Source organism: Tachysurus fulvidraco, chromosome 21, assembly GCF_022655615.1.
Source record: "Tachysurus fulvidraco isolate hzauxx_2018 chromosome 21, HZAU_PFXX_2.0, whole genome shotgun sequence".
NCBI classification, from domain to species: Eukaryota; Metazoa; Chordata; class Actinopteri; order Siluriformes; family Bagridae; genus Tachysurus; species Tachysurus fulvidraco.
The window spans coordinates 13055068-13081124 of record NC_062538.1 but is presented as its reverse complement, the minus strand read 5'-3'; the positions used below and the strand labels follow the sequence as shown (position 1 = coordinate 13081124).

The 26057-nt window shown below is 37.8% G+C and overlaps 1 protein-coding gene across 6 annotated transcripts in view; it reads right to left on the bottom strand.

Annotated features, from left to right (window-relative positions):
* The window catches only part of LOC113638667 (prolyl 4-hydroxylase subunit alpha-2), a 41896-nt gene that overhangs the window by 15223 nt on the left and 616 nt on the right, over positions 1-26057 (bottom strand). For 4 of the 6 annotated variants that reach the window (XM_027140055.2, XM_027140051.2, XM_027140050.2 and 1 more), the window contains exons 2-7: positions 18200-18297; positions 17135-17231; positions 16432-16583; positions 9991-10128; positions 4423-4662; positions 2334-2524 (exon numbers count right to left, since the gene is read on the bottom strand). In XM_027140055.2, the coding sequence (XP_026995856.1) occupies positions 2334-2524; positions 4423-4662; positions 9991-10128; positions 16432-16583; positions 17135-17231; positions 18200-18297 (916 nt within the window). Of the gene's footprint in view, positions 1-2333; positions 2525-4422; positions 4663-9990; positions 10129-16431; positions 16584-16701; positions 16809-17134; positions 17232-18199; positions 18298-26057 lie in introns of those variants that run through there. The other 2 variants (XM_027140053.2, XM_027140054.2) reach the window with 2 other exon arrangements.

Here is a 26057-nt window from a genome sequence, read left to right as displayed (position 1 = left end):
TTCTCTCAGCCCATATAAATTACTTGGAGCTCCTCACTGTGTGGAAAGCTCTGATGCATTTCTCACCCCACCTGCAGGGACATCATGTGCTGGAATGCTGCGACAATACGACGGCTTTAGCATATATCAACCATCAAGGCGGCATGCGCTCCTCAAGGCTTCACGCTCTGGCTCACAAGCTGTTGGTGTGGAGCACGCGGCATTTTCTGTCGTTACAGGCGACTCACGTCCCGGGCCTTTTGAACAGGGGTGCAGACCTTCTGTCGAGGGGGAACCCTCTGTACAGAGAGTGGAGGCTCCACCCCCAGATAGTGGGGCTGCTCTGGGAGAGGTTCAGCCAGGCTGCCATCGATCTCTTCGCCTCGCGCAAAAACGCCCACTGTCCTATGTTCTTCTCGCTTCGGGAGGAGGACGTCCCCCTCGGCGTGGACACTCTGGCTCATCCATGGCCCAGCGCACTGCTCTACACTTTCCCTCCGCTCTGCCTGATATCCCCGACCCTGGCCAGGGTCGTAGTACAGGGTTTATCTCTGATCCTCATAGCTCCCAGGTGGCCCAAGGCACCTTGGCTAGCGGAGATAATTCCTCTTCTGTATGCGGAGCCGTGGCCCCTCCCGTTGCGTACGGACCTCCTGACCCAGGCGAACAGGGATATTTTTTATCCTCACCTGGCCTGGCCCGTGGGAGGGCGAATTTGAGCACGCTGGGGCTTCCCCCCATGTTATCACCACGATTCAGAGTGCCAGGGCCACTTCCACACGCTCTCTCTATGATTGCAAATGGCGTGTGTTTGAGGCGTGGTGCGAAGAGCACCAGATTGTCTCCTATCTCTGCTCAGTCACTGATATTCTGGGTTTTTTACAGGGCCTTATCGATTGTGGCAGGACCTTTTCGACAATTAAGGTCTATTTGGCGGCTATCGCTGCATGTCACGCCGGTTTCGGCGACGCTGCGGTGGGGCAGCACCCCCTTATCCGTAGATTTATGAGGGGCGCGCTACTGGTCACCAGGAGTGTGGTCCCGGATTGGGATCTCTCCATGGTGCTGGAGGTATTGGCCCAGCAGCCTTTTGAGCCCCTGGGGGATATCTCCCTCAGGTTGCTGTCCTTCAAGACGGTGCTGCTCCTGGCTTTGGCTTCCGCCAAACATGTCAGTGATTTGCCCGGCTTGGCTGTGCATGTTTTCAGGCATATGGACTTCTCCCCGCCGTACGCTCGGGTTGGTCCATTTACATGTTTATTTACATGTTCTTTTCCTGCAGGCAGCCCACTTGTTGGACATCAGCGGGGTTTTAACATGCATATTGCCACATGCTGTGTTTCCCTTTGGCTGAGCTTTTTGCCCCGCGCAGTATGTTATGTCTGCTGCTTGTGACGTGCCGAGCACCACCTTTTTTGCCGTCTTCTGGCTTACAGGGTTTCGCTGTGAGTGTATTGGGCAACCGGGGAGTTGTCTATATCCCCCATAGGTGGATCTCGAACACGAGATGATGAAAGACAACATTAGGTTACTGTCGTAACCCCGGTTCTCTGAAACATCGAGTGGAGAGATCCACCAAGTTTGCCCCGCTTGCTGCACGAGAAGCGAATATGTACACTGAGGAAAGGCAGCGCGTGCAGATGCATTATGCACTCGGGTAAGGGCATGCGCCTTTGGCACGCGCTCCTGTCTGTCAAGCCAGACTTGGTGCAATAGGATGCTTCTGTAGAGGTCAGGAACGGATGCCCTTCCCATAGGTGGATCTCTCCACTCGATGTTTCAGAGAACCGGGGTTACGACCGTAACCTAATGTTCTGTTTTGGGCCTGGTTCGTCTGAAGGTTTCTTTCTCATTTTATCTCAAGGAGTTTTTCCTCACCACCATTGCATCAGGCTTGCTCATTAAGGATAAATCTAAATTTATTTATAAACATTGTAGTTTTTATTCTGATATTTTTATTTAGATTTTTATGTAAAGCTGCTCTGAGACAAAATCCATTGTTAAAAAGACTGCGATTGAGTCAAAACTTTCATTCCTATATTTGAAACAGCCTGTTTGTCTTTCACTCATTATATATAGCGGTGTGAGCCTTCTTTTAAAGTTTTGCAAACAAGATGTGCTGTGCATGCGCTTGGTAATTAATGTGTGATTCATCAAACTATGCAAGAGTACAAAGAAAATCAGCATTTTCAAAACCTTTGTAAATCTGGTAGGGTAACAAGCAGGGTAGCAGTTCCACCTCATAACATACAGTACAGAACTTAAAGGACTGCTTCTAATGTCTTTGTGCCAGATACCATAGGGCACATTCAGAGTGGATAATAATCGGATAATATCACTCTTATTACACTCACCATTTTGACTCCTTCTCCTCTACACAAGGCCTCATAGATGTCTCTCTCAGGTAAATAATCTTTTGGGCGCTCATAGGTTATCATTTGAATGGATGTCTCTTCGTTGGGCTCCTTTTTGGTCAGGTCCAGGTCACTTGAGAGCATTTGCTCAAAATAGCGGAGATTTCCTAATGCTCTCTGGTGGCTGGGATCTATTCGTGTACAAGTATAGAAATTAATGATTAATAGAATAAATATATATAATGCAGTAAATGTTACCCTCTACTTAAATTAGTATAACAGTTAAATGGTTTATGATAAAATTTAGAAGGTAGAAATAAATCACTTTTTTAATTAAGTATTATAGCTGTGTCAATTCTATATGAACAAGTAGATAGATAGATAGATAGATAGATAGATAGATAGATAGATAGATAGATAGATAGATAGATAGATAGATAGATAGATAGTATGGGTGTGCAAAGCAGCCGGTATTTGTATCTGTATTTGTTGAGGGGGTAAAAGTATTTGTTTTCTAGTAAAATTCAAAATAGGCATAAAAATCCATTTTGTTTGCGTTACACTTCTAATTTATGTTATAGTGTAAGTATTCTTTAATAATAATTATGGATATGCAATATTGGTTGATGTTTTTGAACATGCAACAAGGAACGTCATTGAAAAGAAAATAACATAACAGCTATTACATCATCCATGGTTAAACCAACAACTAATAAAATACCATTGTGAACATTATGAACCCCACCACCACCAGTCCTTTTTGGAGGATGCTGAACAGACAGAATAAAAACAAATAATACTTCAAAGAACTGTTCTTCTTAAAGAACTTCTTTCTAATGCAAAGAATTCCAAGAACTAAACTTTATCAACCCCTGACTGGGAGATCTGGCAGAACAAAAGTTGTATTCTATTTAATACTAAAAGATACAGCAATGCTATTGTCAACTGTCTGCCAAAAAAAAGGACACAAAGTTTTTTTTAATGTTTTTAACCATATTTCACTTGGAAGAAGATAAATGCTTCCACACAGAACTTGAGCAAGTTTTTTTGGCTGGTGGAGGACCGAGATGGCTCAGCAGCAGCCACACTCTTTTCATCTTTTCAAGATGTAGCCTATAGCCTACACCTTGCTGTCTGCAAAAGACAGATTAACTTAAACGTACCATATAACTCCCACAAGTGCATACAATTCAACAGAACTACTCAAGCATTGTTTATCCTTTTTAACCGAACGTTAACGTTACTCTGTCAACAGCCTATTGTCTAAATTACCGAGCTAACAGAGCTACTGTACATAAACAGAGCGAAAATGAGAGCACCCGACTGCAGACCTCAATAAAGCAGCTTAATGAAACTCCCGATCAAACTCCGCACGTGGACTTTGGCCACGTGCATTTGTTTGTTTGTGTTTCTCGTCACGTGTCTGCCCCGCCTTCGTCTGCTCCTCCCTGTCACCACACCTGCTCCTCATTGTCATCATTGTCTAGTGTATTTAAGTGTGCCGCGTTGCCGATGGCAGCGCGGAATCTACTGTTGTCCTGTCCTGTCTTCAGTCTGTCTTGTTTCATGTTTCTTTTGTTATTAAACCCTGTTTTGTTTTTGCTATTCTGCGTTTGGGTCCGCTTCCTGCCCCGCGTCATGACAGACAGACAGACAGACAGACAGACAGACAGACAGACAGATAGATAGATAGAACAATTCAGAACAATTCAGAATGATGAGAACCCTCTGGCCAATATTCTTCTCTGACCTTAACCCCTCTTTTTAAATTAAATGATTACTAGATAAAGCCCATATGCTTCTCTGTCCTGAACCCCTCTGTTAAAGCATCATCTGTGTCTTGTGTTGTAACTCTTATCCTGTGTATATACACACTCCTTTATTGTCCTTATTAAGGTGATGCTTTAACAGAGGGGCTCAGGTCAGAGAAGCATATAGGCCATATCTAGTAATCATTTAATTTTTGAAACTATTTATTGAAATTTGTTTGCCCACATTTTGACTTGAAATGTGCTTTTGCCTTTAAACACTACAGTTTGAGATCTGTGATGTAGTAAAATTATCTGTCCCCTCGTGTTGCACTGATTACCAATGGAGACAAGACGTCGGGTGAGTTTGACGGCTCGAGGAACATCTCCCATCTGATAGACGGAGTAACTCAGGTAGTCCAGGATGTCTGACTTGGATGTTTTGGTATCTTCACCAGCATCCATCTGTCGGAGCGCCTGTTGCATCCACAGCACTGCATGGTAGTAGTCATTCTCATTGTATGCTGTCTTTCCCATGTCAAAGCAGTCATCTACAGTCAGAAACTCATTGTAGCGCACACCTGTGGTCCAAAGACAGAATAATTCTTACAGTAAAATTAAGACATTTTTCTTTCAGTCTCAGTTTAATTTAGCTGAATCCTCTATCAGAAAGGATTTAATTGTTTAAATAAATAATTTTAATACTAAACAATTTTAATAGGCTAAAATGTGGACTGTTAAGGCCAATTCAATGTTTTTGAAATTTTCAGACTGTAACTCATCCAATTGGTGTTGGCTATGATGCCAAACATGCCTCCATACAATATACCACCAATACACCTATACACATTTCACGGGATCTGCCTCGTTCAAATTGTCTACATGTATCTTTACTGTTTTCATTATATTTATTAAATCAATGATCATTTATTTGCCTGATCTAATAGAGAGATCAATGAGTCTTGTATTTGGTCTCTGTAATGTCACATAATAACTGTAATTGTCTGCTGCTGTGATTTCCCTTAGTGATCAATAATGAACTGTTTCTGTCTGCCTGTACAATTTGTCTATCAACCTGTTATGTTTTTGTTGTCACCTGAGGTTTTTTGTTTATACAAGTTAGTGAGGACTTACTTTCATTTTACCATGCCTATATTTGTGATCAATTAAATAAAACATTGGATGCATTCTAACTTTCTGAAACGGAATACTGGTACAACAGATGTTGTACTCATTGGCCCACTGTGTAAAAGTATCAGTAGTTAAGAGTTTAGGTGTAATATTTGCTCCAACTCTGTATTTGAATCAATCTCTGAATAAGGCACTGTTTTAGTGCCCTGGCCCCAAACTTTGACATGTAAAGGTGTGTTCTAAAATTTGTTTGCTTTCTACCTTAAAACCTTTCTCTTTTCTCAACATAGTCCTCTTACTCCAACTGATATTAGTTGGCGTTCAGTACCACAAATTACAATAAATCTCACACACAGTGACAGACAGAGTAAGGTCCATAATAATTTGGAGAACAACATGAGATGTTATTTTAGTTGTCTACCACACCAGTTACAAGTGATATTAATTAATGAATATTAGGTCAAAGTGCAGACTTTCAAATAAAATATTAGTGGTTTACCAAGTAAATCAGATGAGTGCTGTAGTTATTACAGCACTTTATATAAGTGGTCCACCACATCTTTAATGAATAAAAAGTTACAAATAAAAAAATCACACAAACAGTGATAGTATAGACATTAGAACTTTGGCAACCTGGATAATAATTAGAGACTGTTATCTCAAGATGTTAAGAGGCAATAAGAAAGAGTATTTGACCACTGAATTGGTGGTCAAGCATGTTTGTGCATGCTATGGGTCAAATAATACAGCTTGACAGCCTCAAAAGAATTTACATACAGTGAATATAAGTCCACACACCCCTGTCCAACGCATCAGTCTGTGATGAAGGTAAACACAGAACAGGGGAGTTAAGGGAATCTGCCAGTATCTCTTTGTTAAAACTAGTATCAAATAAAATCAAGTAAAGCCTAATTGAACAAGCAGTTCTTCAAACCAAGGCATTTGTAATGCGTCAAATTCAATAGACAATACAGAATTGGACTGAGCCATCGTATTTGGGCATTGGAGACCACTGGACTACACCAGTCACTATGCAACTTCCCCATCACAAGAATGCCCTGAAGTTCATTCCAAACTACTTTTTTGTATTAAGGCAAAGAATGGGGTAGCTGTGTACATACAGATGATGTTCTATGAAGTTTGTGCGGCCAGAAAAATGCAAGAACACACCATAGAATTCTTTTTGCAAGTTAGGGCGCTGATAAGCGTTTTCTACATGCGACTGGAGTGTATCAATTTCATGATTTTAATGGCCCAAGATCCTCCCTCTCGGGCACTCCCATCACCAACAATTGGGCCGTTTCTTCTCCAAGCAGAGTTTAGTGTGTCAATCTGTATATTCTGTCTCTCATAATATAAAAGTACAGTTAAGGAAGCGCAACAATTATCTGGAGGCTTTGACCATTGATATTTTCACCTGTTTATAAGTGTGGCAGAGCATCTTGTTATGCGACTGCTCCAGTGGGAAATCCAAAGGATCCATACTATGTCCCCGAAATTGTACTGTGATGGCCACTACAGGATAATAATTCATGTCCCCATACACACACCTGACCTTCACCCTATGGCAGCTCCCACTGCCTTCTTTCGTACCAAGATTTGGTGGACTGAGTTCAGCTTACATCCTGAATCCATCAAAACGTGATGTGTACCACCGTAAAAACTTACTGGAATGCTGTACACCCCATCCTGATCAGGGGTGGCCTGTGGTGTGTTGGGAATCCAAACCAGAGCCCTGACCTCCATTAGAGGGCACTGGTCCTGGAAATGCCCAGCAGCGCCAGCAGGCTGGGCCAGACTTCATTCCTAACTCTGGGTGGCCAAGTTCATGCACCTGTGTGAAAGAAGGCACAGGCCCAGGGGAGGGAGAGAGAGGGAGGAGCAAGAGGTTGGCATAGGCCAGCATGCTGGCCATGGGGAGCTGGTACACGGCACGCGGCACGCTGCGCCTTGTCAGAGAGGACTGGCAGTAGGAATGTCACACACTCTGAGTCCGGCCTCCACGGCATCCTGACTACCCATCTTGGGAAGCAAGAGGTGGGGATTTGTGGGGTTAGTGGAGAGTGAGACAAGATCTCGGTCTCACACAAGACTTTACGTAAACAGACTCTTACACATAGCTCTGTGTGTTTAGTTCTCACTCTCTGCTCTTAAATCTCCTCCAGCACTCACTGTTGGGAGAGCAAACACATCATTAGCAAAATTACTCACAGGTGTGTGAAACTTACTGCTCATGTTCTCCTGGACACCTCCCTTGATTTACAAACCACCACAATTGTCCAATCAGATAATCACACAACTCTATCGATAGCCCACCTATCTTGCTTGGTGATGTTCCCAATTCAGACTGTGGTGCTTCACTGTGATCAGGTGTAATCACTTTTACAACCCCATTGACACAGGGACAGGTTAAATTCCAGGGCCTCCAAATTGGTGGTAAGTTATACCACTAGAAAATTATAATGTTAAATGCTGAACTGTTATCAACAAACAGCATTTTGGCATAATTTCACTTCCTGTTGTTCAGATGTCTCAGAGCCATGCGTGATGTAAGGTGTGCGATGGCATCCTGTATATAGGATGTATATAGATCAGCAAACCTGTATATAGATACAGGTTTTGGCAGTATAGATACGGCCACTAATTTGCCTCACATTTGCCTCAAGAATATCTTGGAATAAAGTGGAGCTTATAGTTGTCTTAATGACTGAAAAGTCCCCAATGCTGTGGCTAAAAAAACCAAAATCATCATCACTCCATGTTTGACAGTTTGGCATAGCCTGTTTGTGGGGATGTTGTGTTTGGTTAATGCCAAACATTCCATTGTACATGACAAACATCTTCACTTTGGCCTCATCAGGATATTGTTCCAGAACTTTTGTAATTTTGCAAATTTAAGTTCTGCTGCCATATTCTTTTAGAAAAAAAGGAGCATTCTGTTTACACTGTGGAGCTCCTGTACTAAAACAAATTCCTTGTATGTGAAAACATACTTGGCAATAAAGACCTTTCTGATTCTGATTCTTCCTAGACAGACCTACTTCCATACATTTTCAGTCTTTTTCTGATTGAGCTGTTATGGAATATAAGTATTTAATGTGTTTACTGAAGCCTATAGGCCCCATGAAATAGATCTTGGGTTTTTCTCTATAAAAACCAAATCTCCTCAAAATAATCTATTAAAATTTGGACTGAATTTGCTCCTAGGAAGATCGGCAATGGTCTTTTAGTCTCTCTCTTAACAATCCTTCTCTGTAGAACAGTAACGTTTAAATTGTTTGAAATTGTTCTTAATCATCACAAGAGGTTGCACTTGGTGATGACCACACAATTTTATTTAGTCCCGATAACTAAAAACAGAGCTAAAGGAATGGTTTTTGTTTTAAAATAATTTCAAATACTTTTTTGCTTTGAAATGCTTGAGATAAAACCTGTGATACGTAGAGAGACCGAAATAGAGAAAACCAATCAATATTTCAGCATCACCACCATCTTGCATGGTGATGTTCCCAATTCAGGCTGTGCAGGTGTAAAAGGTCCTTGTTATTTTAGCAACCCCACTGACACAGGGACGGGTTAAGTTCCAGGTCCTACAAATTGGTAGTAAGTTATGGAGCTACTTCATCAAACCAGATGTTCTACCCCTGGTTGGAGTCTCGTCGCCCGGTGTGCACTCTGCCAGGCATTTATCTACATGGACATCCAGTGACTCATGGGATTGGTGTGGATGGCCTTCTTTGAACCAATGTTGTGTCAGTCAGCTGTAGGGACTGGTCTTTATCAGCAATCATTTGAAGACTTTGGTAGGACAGAATTAGTGTTAGGTCTGTGGTGAACTCAGAGTTTGTGCTGACCCGTTAGTTCCTCAGGAGCTCTCGGTCACACTATTATAAACTGTTTTAGAAGAGAGATTATTTACATTTACATTATTTACTGTCCAGTGTCCCCCAATTGAGGATGGGTTACCCGCTAAGACTGGTTCCTCTCAGGGAAACTCAAATCTGTGAATATGCGGCCAACTTTACTTAAGTCGCAATACACAACAGAGTATAATGTTTGTTGATGCATATAACAGGAATTCACTGCATCCATGATCGCTTTCCAACGGCCCCCTTCTTATCATACTGGATACAGTTTGTAAATGTTTCTAAGACGGTAGGTTGTTTTTTTATCTCTCCCACTCGACAGCATGCCAACATCGAAGTATGACAACATCTATAAAAGCAAAACCTTTGTTAGATGGTATTCTAGAGCAAATCAAGGGTTTTTATAGTCTACATGTGAAGAGACACAGTGCTCCAGAATACCAAACTAGTTGTGCAAAAATTGTACAAACTACTGACTTGTTTAAAACATAAAACTGAAGGAGAATGCACTTTTTCCCCCATGACTGTATATTGTTTCATTTAATTGTAGTTTCAGTGCGTTACTCCATTTCACCTATGCAATGTCAATTTTAAGGGTATAGCAGCACATGGAAAGATTAGGCAAATTTCAGCCATAATTGGTCAGAGTAACAAAGAAATTAGCAAAAACCTGTCAGGCAACATGACTGAATGACCTAAACCGGGACACCCCAACAAAAAAATTGAGAATTGATTTGCATGAGTGTTCGAAATGTTAACAATCAATCATATTAATGCAGTTTGTCATGCATGTCACATGATGTATATATGATCAGAGATTGCAGGCTGTATGTGAAGCAAAGTTAAATTTATATTTTATATATGGAAAGTCAGAGTTATTGAGAAACAGAAAAAAGTTACTATGTCTATTACCTGGCAGTTTGCCTTTAGAAAAGCTCTCAGAGTCCAGTTGATATGTATCTTGGAGACGCATAAGAGCTTTGGCTGCACCCTTTTGGTCCTCCTCATCTGGGAAAAACTTTCTGTGTATAGAAATGTTTGAGATGAATCCTGTGAAATGTAGAGAGATCAAAAGAGAGAGAACCAAGTAAAATATCACCACCACCATCAAAGGAAAAGTGCTGAAAAACAGAATAGACCAAGGATGTGAAGGAAAGTTCTCATTTAATCATAAATATACCGATATCATAACATACAAAACTGTGAATTATTTAAACCTAGTAACCCTGCAGGTTAGCATGTGGGTAATACATTTTCAGTAGGTAAACTGTCAGAAGTTTGGTAACCATTTTCATTTTAAATTTTTTAAATTGTCTGTTAAATGGATTCTCATCAAATTTGTCATTATTGCAGCTACCACTTAATAGACTTTCTAGGGGGAGATAACAAAAAAGACACATTGCAGAAGTGTCAACATAGAGAAGGCACAGACTAGCTCAAGTTGATAGGAAGATTACATTGATGAGAATAGCTGTGAACAGAAAAGTATCTCTGAATACACAAGCATGCCCTGTTTTAGAACAGGGTTGAAAGAACAGCATTTTGGGGATGGGTAGTTTCACATTTTAATATATTTTTGAACAAGGAACAAGTTAAGATCCCCAGATTTATAAATAATACTCAGGAATTGGGACATGAATTCAACTTCTTTGAAGTACTAACATTCAGGCCTCTAATATTTAGAATTTCTAAAGAAAATTTCATCTTGCCTCTAACAGTTTAGGTAGAAAAAAAATCAAACAGATTACTCCAAAATGTATTTTGTTTTATAATTGCATTTTTTAGCAGCATTAAAAATCGGGTGGAAGCAGACTGGGCAGAAAAAAAATACTGTAGCAAAGCAACCAAGTAGAATACCACTACGAAAACAGAAATAACAATTGTTATTTTTAAGGTGGTGAGAGGAGACCTTGTCAGGAACAAGAAGGGTATTAAGGGGCTTTCTTTGTTTGATAATCAATGTCAACATTTGAAATCAGCAAAACAAACATGCCCCTAACCCAAATAGTCCCACCCCTGTATTGATAGCTCCGCCCACACATACATACGTAACCCAGGCAACTAATGGAAAGAAATGTGTCTTTATCATAGCTGAAGGGAAGAACAATACGATTGCAGATAAACAAACAAGTAAAAATGACACACAAGCATAATCATGCAAAGGACGGCATATATTAGTTCTGTGAAACAAAGCAAAACCAACGTTACTCACCTATCGAGAAGGAAAAAAAGCAACCTCGGCGTCTTAAGTAAAGTTGGCCGGATATTCACAGAATCGAATTTCCTGAGTCAATAACTCCTGAGCTAAACACTGTTACTACACAAATAACACCTCTTCACACATCACTGATGTCCTGATGCTGAATTTGGTGACAGTACAGTGTATTACAGTGAAGTTATTGACTGTTCTTTTAGTATTCGCTTTTCGGGATTTGCACTTTGCAGACGGTCCCTTGGAATCTGTCTCTCAGTCGTCCGGACATAGAGACTTATGTATTTTGTCCACTGCGAAGGAAAGCTGATTTTGATGAAAATTGAGTTTTAGCTGCCTCTCTACATTACTACGATAGAAAAGAGGTTTTATTTGTGTAGTAACAGCGTTTATCTCAGCGGCCAACATCCCGCTCATTAAGTTCTCTCCAGCGCTGGAAAGCTGATCCTATGTTAACACGGGTCTTACTTCTTGCCTTATCGTAAGCCTTTTTTAGCTTTTCGTTTTTATCCGCCATGTCAATGTTTCAATCAAGCATCGCGTTAGTTCAGGCAGGCCAGGTCGTCAAGCTGCATCAGCTGATAATCAGCTGTTCATGACGGGCACCAATACGGTTACGACGGACGGGCGCGTGGATTTTTGCCCAGAACAGAACCATACGGCCAACACTAACTGTATGCTATCACTAGGGCTGGGCAATAAAACAATAACGATATGTATCGCGATAGACACGTGAACAATAGCGATAAAAAAATTTGCTCGATAAAACGTTAGATATTTTTTATCCGTCGGAAGAAAACAGAGGTTGCGAACAAAGGCAATCACTCTCTGGTAACCTAGCAACTTAGGGAGCGACATGCTAACAGCCAATCATGTAACAGTATCAAGTTTGGTTGCGCCATATTGTTGTCTCGTGCTGGTCTGCTAGATTCCGCTTCAGTAACCGGCGACTGATAAGCAGAAAATGAGCGCCGCAGCGAGCGAGGAAATTGTAAATAAAAGAGGACAAGTCAGCAGTCTGCAGGTTTTATATTTCAAACAATGTTACAGTACTGTTTCAGGTTTGTTTTTTATATTACAGATGTATCTCAGTTAGGGCGTAAATGATTCCTCGAGTAACTCGATTACAAAAATTTACTGAGGCAAATTCATCTCAAAGCCTCTTTTAATTCATTTTAAAGCTCATGTCACGTTCTTGTGCAATTATTGTGTGTGTGAGCATGTGACAACGCACTTACATCAAAGCGGAAGGAGAGGCGAGGAGTTAGCAGTCTTTTGATTTGAGGGCGTGGGCGCGTGCGGGCTGCAAATGGAAGGGCGCGATAACAATGGCAATGAGCAAAGAGAAGAAACAAACAGGAATAAACGACAGAAAATGTCCAAGGTTTGGGATCAATTCAAATCGAAAAGTAAAGAAAATTCCGTGGCATGTGTCCATTGCAAGATCAAGCTGGCATACCATAACAGCACGTAGTCCATGATTATATATGCTTAAAGCACTCGGTGTAAAACTATGCATGGTCTCTAGTTCCAAGTTCCTGTCCATGATTTTGCCTCTTAAATACCACAAATCATTCCAAGAAGACAGTAAAGGCTTATGTTATCCCTGAGCTGTAGATTTAGAATCATTTAGTTCTGAAGTTAAGTTGCATGACTCATACTCAGTATTTTTGTATTATTATTATTATTATTATTATTATTATTATTATTATTATTATTATTATTATTATTTATTTTAATGTATGCCTTAGTTTTGATACTTTAAAAAAAAATATTTGAAAGTAATTTTTTTTTGCATCTCAGAAAAGGGTTCATTTAAAGCCCAGAATGTTTGGCACTTAAATGTACTTAATTCTTCTCAGTCAACTTTGTCATTGTTCACAGTACAAGTACAGACAGAGAACCAATGGGTAATATCTAAATGTTTATTTGTGATAGAAAATATTGTCTATAATCAACTCTCTGTCTATCTCTCACAGAACAGCCTCCAAGATCCCAACCAGTCTGGCTTTAAAGCAGCTCATTCCACAGAGATAGTCCTTTTGGATGTCTCTGAGAAACTACATGCTGCTAGATCAGCCAAACTGTCATCCGTCCTTATCCTCCTTGACCTTTCAGCAGCGTTTGATACGGTCAACCACAAGGCTCTCTTATCCACCCTCAGGAGTCTTGGGATTTGCGGATCAGCTTAGGAATGGTTCGTTTCCTACCTGGAAGGATGCTCATATCAGGTAACATGGAGGGGAGTGATATCTACTCCACGCAGACTCTCCACTGGTGTCCCACAGGGCTCAGTACTTGGTCCTCTTCTTTTCTCCCTGTATACTCCCTTGGTGAAGTTATTTCCTCACATGGGTTCACTTACCACTGCTATGCTGATGATACACAACTTATCTTCTCTTTCCCACCCTCAGATACCACAGCTTCTGATCGGATCTCAGCATGTCTGGCAGAAATTTCATCATGGATGACTGCATCAGTTAAAGATCAATCCTAGAAAAATTGAACTGCTGTTCATCCCAGGTGGTTCATCCCCAGTTCATGACCTTGCTATATCCATGCACAACGATCTGATCTCCCCTTCAGCCACAGCTCGCAACCTTGGGGTAACCATGGACAATCAACTGTCCTTTTCCTCTCATGTTGCTAATGTGACTCGCTGATGTCGGTTTCTTCTCTACAACATTAGAAGGATTTGGCCATTTTTGTCCACACAGGCTGCTCATGTACTTCAGGTTCTTGAGGTTCAGTCTCTTGTCATCTCAAGACTAGACTACTGCAACTCACTGCTGGCAGGTCTACCTATGAATGCCATTCAACCTCAGCAAATGATCCAAAATGTAGCCGCACAACTTGTTTTCAACCTGCCTAAGTTCTTGTATACCACCCTGCTGCTGCGCTCAGTCCAATGGTAGCTGCATGCATCAGATTTAAAACGCTGATGCTTGCCTACAAAGCCAAAAATGGACCAGCTCCCTCTTACCTCAAAGCCCTCATCACTCCTCGCACTGCACCCTGCACCCTCCAATCTACCAGCACTGCTCGGCTGGTTCCACCATCTCTAGGGGAAAGAGACAAGTATACTACAAGACTCTTCTCTGTTCTGGTGGAACGAACTTCCCCTAGAGGTCCGGACAGCTGAGTCACTAGCTATTTTTAAGCGGCGGTTGAAGACCTACTTATTCAGGAAACACTTCAACTAGCACTTCTTTCCTTATCTTTTGCATTTAAAACAACAACAAAAAAAACACAACCTTTGACACTTTTTCATTTTAACTTTGAACAAATGTTTTAAACTCATAGTATCTTAAGTATGTAACCTAGTGAGCCAGCATTATTGATTCAATGTTAGAGATTGCTGTAAATGTATATGTAAATTACAGTAGTTGTTCATTTTAAGAGACCCGTCTGATTTTCTCTTGTATATTTAATAAATATACAAGAGAAATTTTTAATAAAGCAAAAATACAATTTATCCGATTACTCAATGAAATTTTCGGTAGATTACTCGATTACTAAAATATTCGATAGCTACAGCCCTAATCTCAGTCTGCCTCAGTTTTATTTATGTTTACAAAACACTGCACATATTTTGCACACTTTACTCATCAGAAGGTGAACAGCTAGTGAACTTCCTAACACTAAACTTGCACTAAATTCTCAGGTTTCTCTATATTTATATTAAACACTTTGCACTATTTTAATCACTTTACACTTTATTAAGCATTTCTTACATTTTCTTTCATTTTGCACCTTAAATGTTAAGAGATAATTGTTAGTTCATTGTGACTTTAGACATGTTTACGTTATAATTATTTAAGTTTGTTGACATTTCTGTCTTAATAACTGAGGGGATTATGATCAGAGGAAGGTTAAGTTTAAAATAAAAATGATAAAATATAATATATTTGTCTCCTGGTCCTTATTTTAAAGGGGTCATAAAAAAATCAATAATTATCGATATCGACCGATATGAAACACTGATTTTGTGATACCGTTTTCAGGCATATCGCCCAGCCCTAGCTATCACCTAATAAATGCATTTGACAAAGTGGTCCTGACTGAAATCGCTTTCTGCTAATGTCACGACACGCCCCTTTCTGCTCATTGGCTACACGTTAGTTTTGTTTTTGTTTTGTTTGGCGTCCCAGCGCAGTTTTCTGAAGCATTTCTCAAACAACGGAGATCCCACCTTTAAGGAAGTTTTATGCTGAAACAACCTCCAATCAATAAACCAACAATGCCTGGTAGTAATTACTAAGCACATCAATTACATTTTTCAAGTAAAGCAACAACCCAAAATTTGTACTACTGACATTTCACTTCACTGAATGATTGGTTGTCTAAATCTTCTCCATCAAAATGTGCATCCTTTCTCTTCTTTTATTGATAAAATCACTGGCATTCATCAAGCTTGGTGTATACAAAACCTGAAATTTTGACATTTTCTAAACCACAATTCAAAGATATCAGACTCAGTGGTCCAGAAGATAATTCCATAGCTGAGTTCTTAGACTTGTATTTTCAATTTTAGATTGAGTATTAAGTTCTAAAAAATAATACATAGTATTATTTTTAGTTTTATGAAGATTCTTACCAGTCTTAATTAAAATACTGCAATCTTTATTTTCACAGATAAATGCATTATTTAATGAAAAGTTTATTTTTTGAAAAAATCCAGTTAGGCTTCAGGTCAGGTCTTACTACTGGAACCGAACTGTTAAATTTAATAGATTTAATTCTCAAAAATTAGGTTAGTCTTTCAGGAGTGGTTCAATGCATACCTTAAATATAGAAAATAAAAATTAGTCTAGCCGATCATTGTTCCAATAACATGAAATATTTTATGGTGTTCCATAGGGTTCTGTGTTAGGGCCACTTTTATTTTCTTTGTACAGTACATGCACCCATTTGGTCACAACTAATTACAGCTATGTCAACAATGCATAATTACATATCTCTGTTGAGAGCTAATGAGCTAGCTACCTGGGCAGAAATTGAGATTCATCAGACCAGGCTATGCTTTTGGTTGTCTAACTATTCTTGGATTAAAATTTTCTTAAAAGTATTTGTTACTCTATAAAGTGAACGTGCCAACTTGCTAAATTTTCAACCAATTCAAAATAAACGCACTCATTTACCTTCTGAAGAGTCCTGTAGCACCAGACTTTCTAGCTCAGACCATTCTGTGTTAAGTCTCTTCATCAGTTTGTAAGCATTCACTGGATGAGCCAAAAAGCCTTCAGGATCAATAGTTGATGCAAGAGTTAGCACATCCAGCCTGTTTGCCCAGCTATAAAGGATCAAAGAATATAAATATAGCACAAAATTTGATAAACAATTTTCACCATCAATGGGGAGGACTTCATCATCACACCCATATGTGTTTTTCGCAAAACCAACAAACCCACCCCTTTTGCTGTTAGAATAACCTCCACTCTTCTCGGAAGGCTTGGCTTCTCAATAGATTCTTTAACATGGCTGTAGGGGATTTAGCTGAAAGAACACATTCACTGATCTGCAAGAAGTTCTGGGGTTAGTCAGGGTTCCAGTTTATCTTAGTGTTGTTCATTGGGGTTTTTTGTTAAGGAGGAAGACATTGTTATGCGGAAGCATGTTTGAGCTTGGCACCTTAGTTCCAGTGAAGGGAAATTGTAATACAACATACAATAATACCACATACAGATGTGAATGACAGGTGTCCACAATATTCTGGCCATATAGTGAATATTTTGGCCTAGCTATGAAAGCCACACATGCAATATATGCAATTTATTCATGCAGAATTTTAAAAAGTAAGGACAGAAAGCACCTTCAATATATTTGCAATGTTTAATTATGTACCTTTTCACAGCATCAAGCTTGGATTCCTCTGCTTGGATATATTGCTTCAAGGAGTGAACCAAATCCCTCTCTGCAAAGATCAAGTCTGTCATCTGGCCTAAGGGTGAGTAATTAAAAACAGCCCTGACTCACTAACTGGGTTGTAAAATAGATTGTTAAACATCCAAAGTTGCTGTTAAACTTCAAGTCACCTTCCAAACCTCAAACAGAACTTCTATCCTCTGTGTGATTATTTCATATTGGCACTAAATGGGCTACAATGGATGAACTGTGTTCTCTGGCATCAAAATGAGAGCACAGACTAATGGAGTTATACTTGACACAGGCGTAGATACATTAGCAACAAAAGCATCATCAGTAGCAGTATTATTCACATTCACCCATTTGTCCATGTGTTAGTCTCTGTGAGTGTGTATTTATCTACTATCATCTGTAAAAATGTATTACAGTGAAATAAAAAAAAAATAAAACAATGTTAAAACTATTTAAATAGATATATGCATCACTATACTAACTACGCATTAGCTTAATAACACCAAGGCTAAGCTTTAAATGTTTTCATCTTAAACAGATGAACTTTAAAAATAGTGTGGCTAAGATGACACCTAATCTATGTCATCCCTGTTTACCCATATGTCAAAAAAAATTAAAAATAAATAAGGATAAGTGTCTGCTAATTGGAAATGCAAATGCAAAACCTGTTACTCTACATTTAAAATTTTGTTGTGTTTACTAGGGTTGTCTTTGACTAATATTTAAATTTGTTTGATGATCTGAAACATTAAAGTATGAAAAACATGCAAAAAAATGACAATAAAAGCTTCATGAATTGACTTGACTTCACTATTTGTGCCCTGAATAAGCTAATTCAAATCTGTTATGTTAAATAGCTTTTCCAGATCTCACATTGATAGGAAAAAATATACATAAAACAACATATGCTTATGAGTTACTATACTTAACAAATGACAAAGTTTGAAAGTTTTTAACAACATAATATATATGTATATATTGGTAAAAATAAATCAGAACTATATATAAATTAGTAAAGCAAAAACGTTTTACCAACTGATGTGAAGATCTCTGCCTGTATTTTGCAGCAGAACCAGCACACAGACCAAACTGTCACCACCAAAAATTGCATGTCTCTCTGATGCACAGCTCTAAGTGAGTGAGAGAGATGGGGAGAGAAAGCATATAATCAGTATATTCTAAAATATCCTTGCATTTCTAGTCCTTGCAATCCATCGCCATGAAAATCTGATAAACAGAAGCATTCATTGCACTGTAGTTACACATCCAGATTGGTCTTACCGTTAGCATTGTTAGTCCTAAAAGAAGACAAAGTGAGCCAAATCAAACAAAGGAGACAAAATATTGTACTTGGTAATTTATTTATTCTGGAAAATTTCAATTCCCAGGCTGGGAGCTAACCCAGCCACTGAAGAAGCCACCGCTCCAGATAAAATTGGAGGGTTGTGTCAAGAAGGGCATCAAGCATAATCCTGTGTCAAATCAAATATGCAGACCAAATGATGCCCCCAAACAGGGAGCCATCAAAAGAACAAGAACATTTATTGAGGAAAAGGGTCTAATATTACATATGTGTGAGTGGCATAAGTATGTGAATCGCTAGGATTATCAATTCATTTGAGGGTCAAATTAGTATCCATCTGTTATCACTTCAATGGTTTGATAAACAGGAGTCAGTGAGTGTAAAACAGGGAAATATCGAAGTCTGATCTTCACAATAAGTGTTTATGGAAGTGTATCAAGTCATGAACAAAAGGAATTTTTCAGGATCTCAGAAAAAGAGTTGTTGTCGCTCATCAGCTTTGGTTTCTCTAAACAATTAAATAGTAAGACAGATGACCAAGACCATTAAGGAACCTTAAGGCCATTGTTAACATCTCCAGGAGTGGTCGACCAACAAAAATCACCCAAAAACAAAACTTTTCTGTAAGGTCACAAAGGAACCCAGGGTAGCCAACAAATAACTAAAAAGTCTCTCTTATGTTGGCTAATGTTAATATTCATTAGTCCACCATCTGCAGAACACTGAAAAATTATGGTATGCATGAAAGAGTTGCAAGGAGAACACCACTGCTCTCCATGAAGAACATTGCTGCTGGTCTGATGTTTGCTAATGATCATGTATACAAGCCAGATGACTATTGGAAAAAGGTTTATAGGACGGATGAGGCCAAAATAGAACATTTTGGTTTAAAACAGAAGCATTATATTTGTAGAAAGGAAAACACTACAGTTTAGCATAAGAGGCTTAATCCCATCTGTGAAATTGGGTGGTGGTAATATTATGGTTTATGGCCTGTTTTACTGCATCTGTGCCAGGACAGATGGCATGCCATCATTGATGGAACAATGAATTCAGAATTATTCCCGCAAATTCAAAATAAAAATGTCATGAAATCTGTGAATAAACTGAATACATTTTTCTCAATAAATAAATTACCAAATATAATCTTTTTGTCTCATTTTTTGATTGGATTCACTTTGTCTAATCATAAGACTTATACGAAAACCTAATTATGTTGTGTCCTATTTATCCAAAAATATACAAAATTATAAAGGTTTTACAAACTTTCAAGCACTACTGTATCTCATATCAGAACTGTATAAAAAGCAAAAAAGCAAAATAAAGCTTACAACTAACTTAATTGCACACCCCTAAATTAATAATCTGTTGAACCACCTTTTGATTTGATTACACCACTCTAAGAGTGGCCTATAGGCATGGAATTCTATATAATAATATAATGGCCAGACTGCAGATTGGTCATTCAAAATATATACAGTATCTTTTGATTAAGCCTTTGCTATGTTGAATTTAATGTTTGCTTTGGGGTTAATGTCCTGAATGGTAAAATTTATTTTAAAATTCAAACATTACCCTAAAGTCTTAACCCACAGCCCTGACATGTGAACGAAATGATAGTCCCATTCAAAGAATAATCAGTACTTGTCAGATATTCCAGCAGCTCCTATAATGTAACCATAGGTATCTTGGTCTCCCCACAGTATTTTTGTTTGTCTTGAGTTTTGTATATTTTGAGGTCTCTGCTCATGGTGAAGTGACTGTCTTGCTCTATTTTCTATATTTGTTGATTGTCTTTATGGTCTTTCACAGTAAAATTCTTTTATAGCCCTCTCCGGATCGATACCTTTCATCAAATAAGACAGCATGCATGCTTTGTTAACTATTTGTGAACTATGGCTTCAAATCAGATGACATAGAGAAAATCCTAAACAACAGATCATTATTTGTAGTTAATTGTAATAATTTTATTGATGTCAATTGCAGATAGTTTAGGATAGAAATAGTTCATGATATCTTATTCATATCATACTGAAGATCTCTGTGACTTCATGCTATGTTTTTCCGCAGGGAAAGAAATCTCCAGACCTCCACCACATTTGTTTACTTCTAAGGCCATTTCACATGTACAATAAATCACAGTAAAAAAGTATATATTATACTATATTTATATATAATATATATATAATATATATAATATAATATACTAAGTATATATATATTTGTTAGGGAGTTGGGGTTAGGAGAGTAATGTCTGCCGTGATATGGCACCCCTGGAGCAAATAAGGAATTGTTCAAGTGCCAAACCCGCTTGAGTTTGAACATGTATAAGGTGCTATAGGCTAATTCCTACATATTACATTATAAGTTGGCTGGAAAAACCTTAAAATGTAAAATTGATTTTTTTAAACCTTAAAAAAATCAACTGACACCTTCAATCATTGCCATGCCACTATAGATATTATAGTGTCTATAATGCCTCGATGACTATCGTCCCATCACACTTACACCCATCATTATGAATTGCTTCGAGAGGCTTGCTATGAGGCACATTAAGACCCTGCTTCCACACTCACTGAACCTCATGCAGTTCACATATCGTCCCAACTGCTCCATGGATGATGCTATTGCCACTACCCTCTTATTGGCCCTTTCATACCTGGAATAAAGGACACATATTGTACATAGACTTAAGTTCACTATTAAACACAATTTTTCCTCAGCACCCCATCGAAATGTTGAGACTGCTGGGCCTGAACACCTCCCTTTGCAACTGGACCCTGGATTTCCCGACTAATGTCCCTTTTCCACCGAGGCAGTTTGAGTGCTGGTTCGGAGCCAGAGCCTAATTTAGAACCAGTTCTTTCTTTTTCGAGAGGCAAAGCACCAGCGCTGAACCAGGAAAAGTGGTTCTTAAGTAGCACCAAAACGTTGCTGGTTTAGACTTGCGTCAGGGGCTGTGGGCAGGGCTACTGTTAGCACATTTGATAATATATCGATGTTTATTACACTTTTACTTTACCGCAGATATGATCAATTATCAGCACACATGAGAGTAGGTAGCTACATGCTAAGGCTAACTCTTTTCTGTGTTAATGATAAAATAATGTTATGTACTTTCTCGATTACAACCTCCATTTATAAAAATTAAATGGAGCTGCACGTGTATTCGCCACGTTTGTATGCCAATGCATGTTCACAAAGCCATGAGCATTAACAGTAAAGCAACATCTGCCATTGTTGATGTGTTTTCTGCTGCTGTGCTAACGTTGCTGGGAAACGTGACACGTATACAGTGACATCAGACTTGGCTCTGTGATGGCTCGCTAACCGATGGAAAGGCAAACCGGTTCTTAGGAGGTTCGCCAGTGAAAGCTCTGAACCAGCACCCGGTTCTTTCCGGTGGAAAAGGGGTATAAGAGATCTGACAGTATGAATTGGGAACAGCATCTTGAACACCACCACACTGGTGCCCCTCAAGGCTGTGTGCTCAGTCAGTGGACTGAGCACACAGCTGCTGGCTACGCAGATTCATAAGTGTGCAGCAAAAGCCTCATCAAGTTGACTGATGACATGATCATACTGGCATTTAGTTACAGTTGGCATATACAGTATATAGAGATTGTTGTTCATTTTAGATCACAGAGCGACCATTCTCCACTAAACATTGATGGATCCTCTGCGAAGACCATCAAGAACACCAAATTTCTAGGATATCACCTAAAAAAATGCTTACAATTTTATAGGGGCAGAGACAAAGTTTTAGGGGCATATGTTCTTTTTAAAGAGTAACATGAACATATATTTTTAACATTCAAAACAGTGACCAAAAAAAAGTGACCTAACTGAGATGCTACTAAAGAAAAACACAGGATTTAGGGCTGTTTAAGAGACTTGTTGCAGATGTTGCAGAACAGTTACTGTATTTGTAATATAAAATCTATAACATTATGAATTTACAGTTTATTGATTTTCAGTACATTTTTTCTGATGTTTTTTTTAAAAAAGATTTCATATAATTTTAAGGTGAGCATAAAGGGTAAAGTACTATGAAAATCACAGTGTCATTTAAAAGATATTGTCAACATAATTTGTTCATATTAAAGTGTGTATAAACTTAATGACCTAGATTTTGTATGCTGCCAAATTATTCAATTTAAATTTCATGTAATATTTTTTAATTACAAAAATGATGCTTTGCCAATTCATCTCAGTTTGCTCCATTTAAGCTCATGTCAGAGGCATGTCGTCTGTACATAAAGAGAGTACGGTGGCCGAGAAGTGCAAAACAAATTAACAAATCCGAAAACAAATGAACAAATCTGAAAACACAACTACAAGTCAGACAACCCGGAAACGGCAGGTATCGTTTTTGAACGGAAACTTACCGATCATTGGACAAGACACCTGTCACTCAAGATATACAGGTATGGAATCTTATGTGTAATGTGTGAAGTTCTCCGTTTAAATAAAAGAATATAACAAAATTAATTCACAGTGAGGACAATACATTTTGTACACTTTTACACATACATTCCAATTTTTCCCTGCGGCAGACTGTTGTACTGCCTGTATACCTTGAGTGACAGGTGTCTTGTCCAATGAAAGGTACATGTTTCAATCACAAACTATACCAACCTCTTCCGGGTTGTCTGAATTGTCGTTGTGTTTTCGGATTTGTCTACGTGTTTTGTGCACCGAATCAGACAACCCGGAAAAGGTAGGTATAGTTTGTGAATGAAAACTTACCAATCATTGGACAAGACATCTGTCATTCAAGATATACAGGTGAATGAAAGGTGTCTCGTCTGATAATTGGTAAGTTTCCATTCACAAATTATACCTACCTCTTCCAGGTTGTCTGACTTGCCGTTGTGTTTTCGGATTTGTTAATGTGTTTTCGGATTTGTTAATGTGTTTTGCACTTCTCGGCCACCGTAAGAGAGCCATCAGAAACCAGTCATATCTATCCAAGAAGTTTGCAGTAGACAGGAAAGCTCTGACCCAGAGACTACAAGTGCACATCAGTGTTGAGGTGCATTAAGGGCAGAGTGTTTACCAGAGTGCAGAGACAGAAAGGTAGATCTCGGGTTCTCTTCAGGTAGGTTAGGTTCAATGAATTATATCTTAATTTAAATACTTGATTCATTTGAAATAAAGTTACATATTATTGTATGAGAGATTAAGTTTTTATAATAACATAACTGTTCCTACTGAAATCTATGTTTTGTGCTTTAAACATGTCTTAAAATAGATTTGGTGAGCTTCAGTTTATTTACCATACATAACACCTTACAACAAATGTTTTATTTTCAAAAAATAAATAAATAAAAACTTCAGGTTTAAAAAGTTAAAGTTTGAAGGGATAGTTCCTTTTTCAGCTGAAATTCATCCCCTGAAATTCTGACATTAAAAATCAATGTTACAAATACAAATTAGCAGCCCTCATAAACAGCTTGACATTTGGGCTATCCAACAGTGATGGAAATTAACTAAGTCATTAGTAAAGTTCACTTTTCTTGAACATTTACATTTTATTAATATCTATACTACCTCTGCTCCACTACATTTCAGGGAAGAGTTTTTACTGTACTGCATAGAAGAAATGTTACAAGGCAAACTGCCAAGAAGTTAAGCTGTAGCATCAATTGCATGTTAATGCATAAGCAACAATTATCTAGTAATATAACAACACAACTAGCAAGAATTGAAATGTTTATTATGTTAGGGTTGCAAAGGGGTGGAAGATTTCCAGTAAATTTCCATAGGAACTTCATGTAGGGAATTTTGGAAATATTGGAATATATAGAAATTTGGTGAAATTTATATAAACCGTATCATATACAAACATTAATATAAACATTTTGTTTGGACATATGATGCATTGAATCTAATACAGATTTTTTTATTTTTTTTAATTACATTTTGACAAATGTATCCACACATGAGAGGGATATAGAATAAGTTGTTCTATAGAATAAGATAAGCAAAACATCTTGTAAAAACACTTGTGAAATACAGAGATATATAAATAATTATTTGAACAATTGGAATATTTTTGAATAAAAAACATTTTACAACTGATGAAAAATGAACAGAAATAGCCTAGTTGAATAAATACTCCTCAATCGGCATGCTTACCAAAACAAACTATAACCTAGTATATACAAAATTCAGTCAAAAGTTACAAATTACAATTTTTTGATTTTGAAAGAAATATCTTATGCTCACCTAAGCATAATTTATTTTAAAGATAAAGAAAAAACAGTAATATTGTGAAATACTGTTAAAATTTAAAATATAACTTTTATTAATCAAAAAATCCTGAAAAAATATAACAGGTTATACAAAATTATGAGGAGGACAACAAGTCTAAAACTTGCATATTTACATTTACAGCATTTGGCAGATGCCTTTATCCAGAGTGACATACAAAAGTAATTTTAAGAATCGTTGAAAGCATTAACTATGGTTCTCTAGGTTACAGACTTAAGATACCATGAGCCTAAAACACTGTTCAAAGTTTTTTTTAAATACACACATACAAAAAACAGGGGAGAAAGTGTCTGTCCATAATCCTGATGCTCATCTTGATAAATTGAAGGAGAACATGGGAGTGTACACAAGGATATAATGGATATAATTGCACGACACTACCAAGGTCAATATAAAGAGATCATGACCGGAGACTACATTTGGGGACTACCTCTTGAAAGTGATTTATAATACAATAATAATAATAATAATAATAATAATAATAATAATAATAATAATAATAATAATAATATGATATTCTTTAAAAATCATATGTTTATTAAAATACATGATAATTTGTTGTAAATACAACTTCATTTAAAATACACATTTATTTTCTTAATGAAAATATTTTCTATTCAATTTCTACACGTTTCAAGCATAACAATTACAAAATAACTCTCACTACTCAGTTTACTAAAAAAACAATGCACAGAGTTTTATTTTTCTAATACATATTATATGGTTAATAGTAGGATATTTTCAGTGCTGGTGGGTGATTATTTAGGTTTTAGATTAAAAAAAAACATTACATGACATCAGGATGGTAACTGGTTTAGACAGGCACATTTGAAGAAAGTAGGCATTTTGTTTTACATGAGTCAAATATACACAATATAATCATTTAATCACCAATAATTTAACTTTTCAGCATTTATATCTGTATTTGTCAAGGATTAATATCGTTTTTTTAGGTCTTTGTTTCTTCTCAAACATATATTTCTTTCGAAGTTTTGGTAATTATTTGTCTGTTTATTGATTGCATTTTAGTTTGTTACTGTAGTGAACTGTATGGAATTACCAAAAAGTCATGATTTGTGTAGGTACAAAAGCTGCGCACACATTAGAGATGTTTCTAGAACCTTCCATTCACAGAAATGTGGTATTTACTATATAAACTTTGTAAAAGGTTAAAGTAAAAAAAAATACTTAAGTTACATGTTCATATACAACCTATACACCAAAATCCAAAACTAAATTGGCTCATTTGTACTCAACGATTATAACCTATCTGTATTTTTGTGTAAGCTACTTTTGCGAAACGTGTGAGAC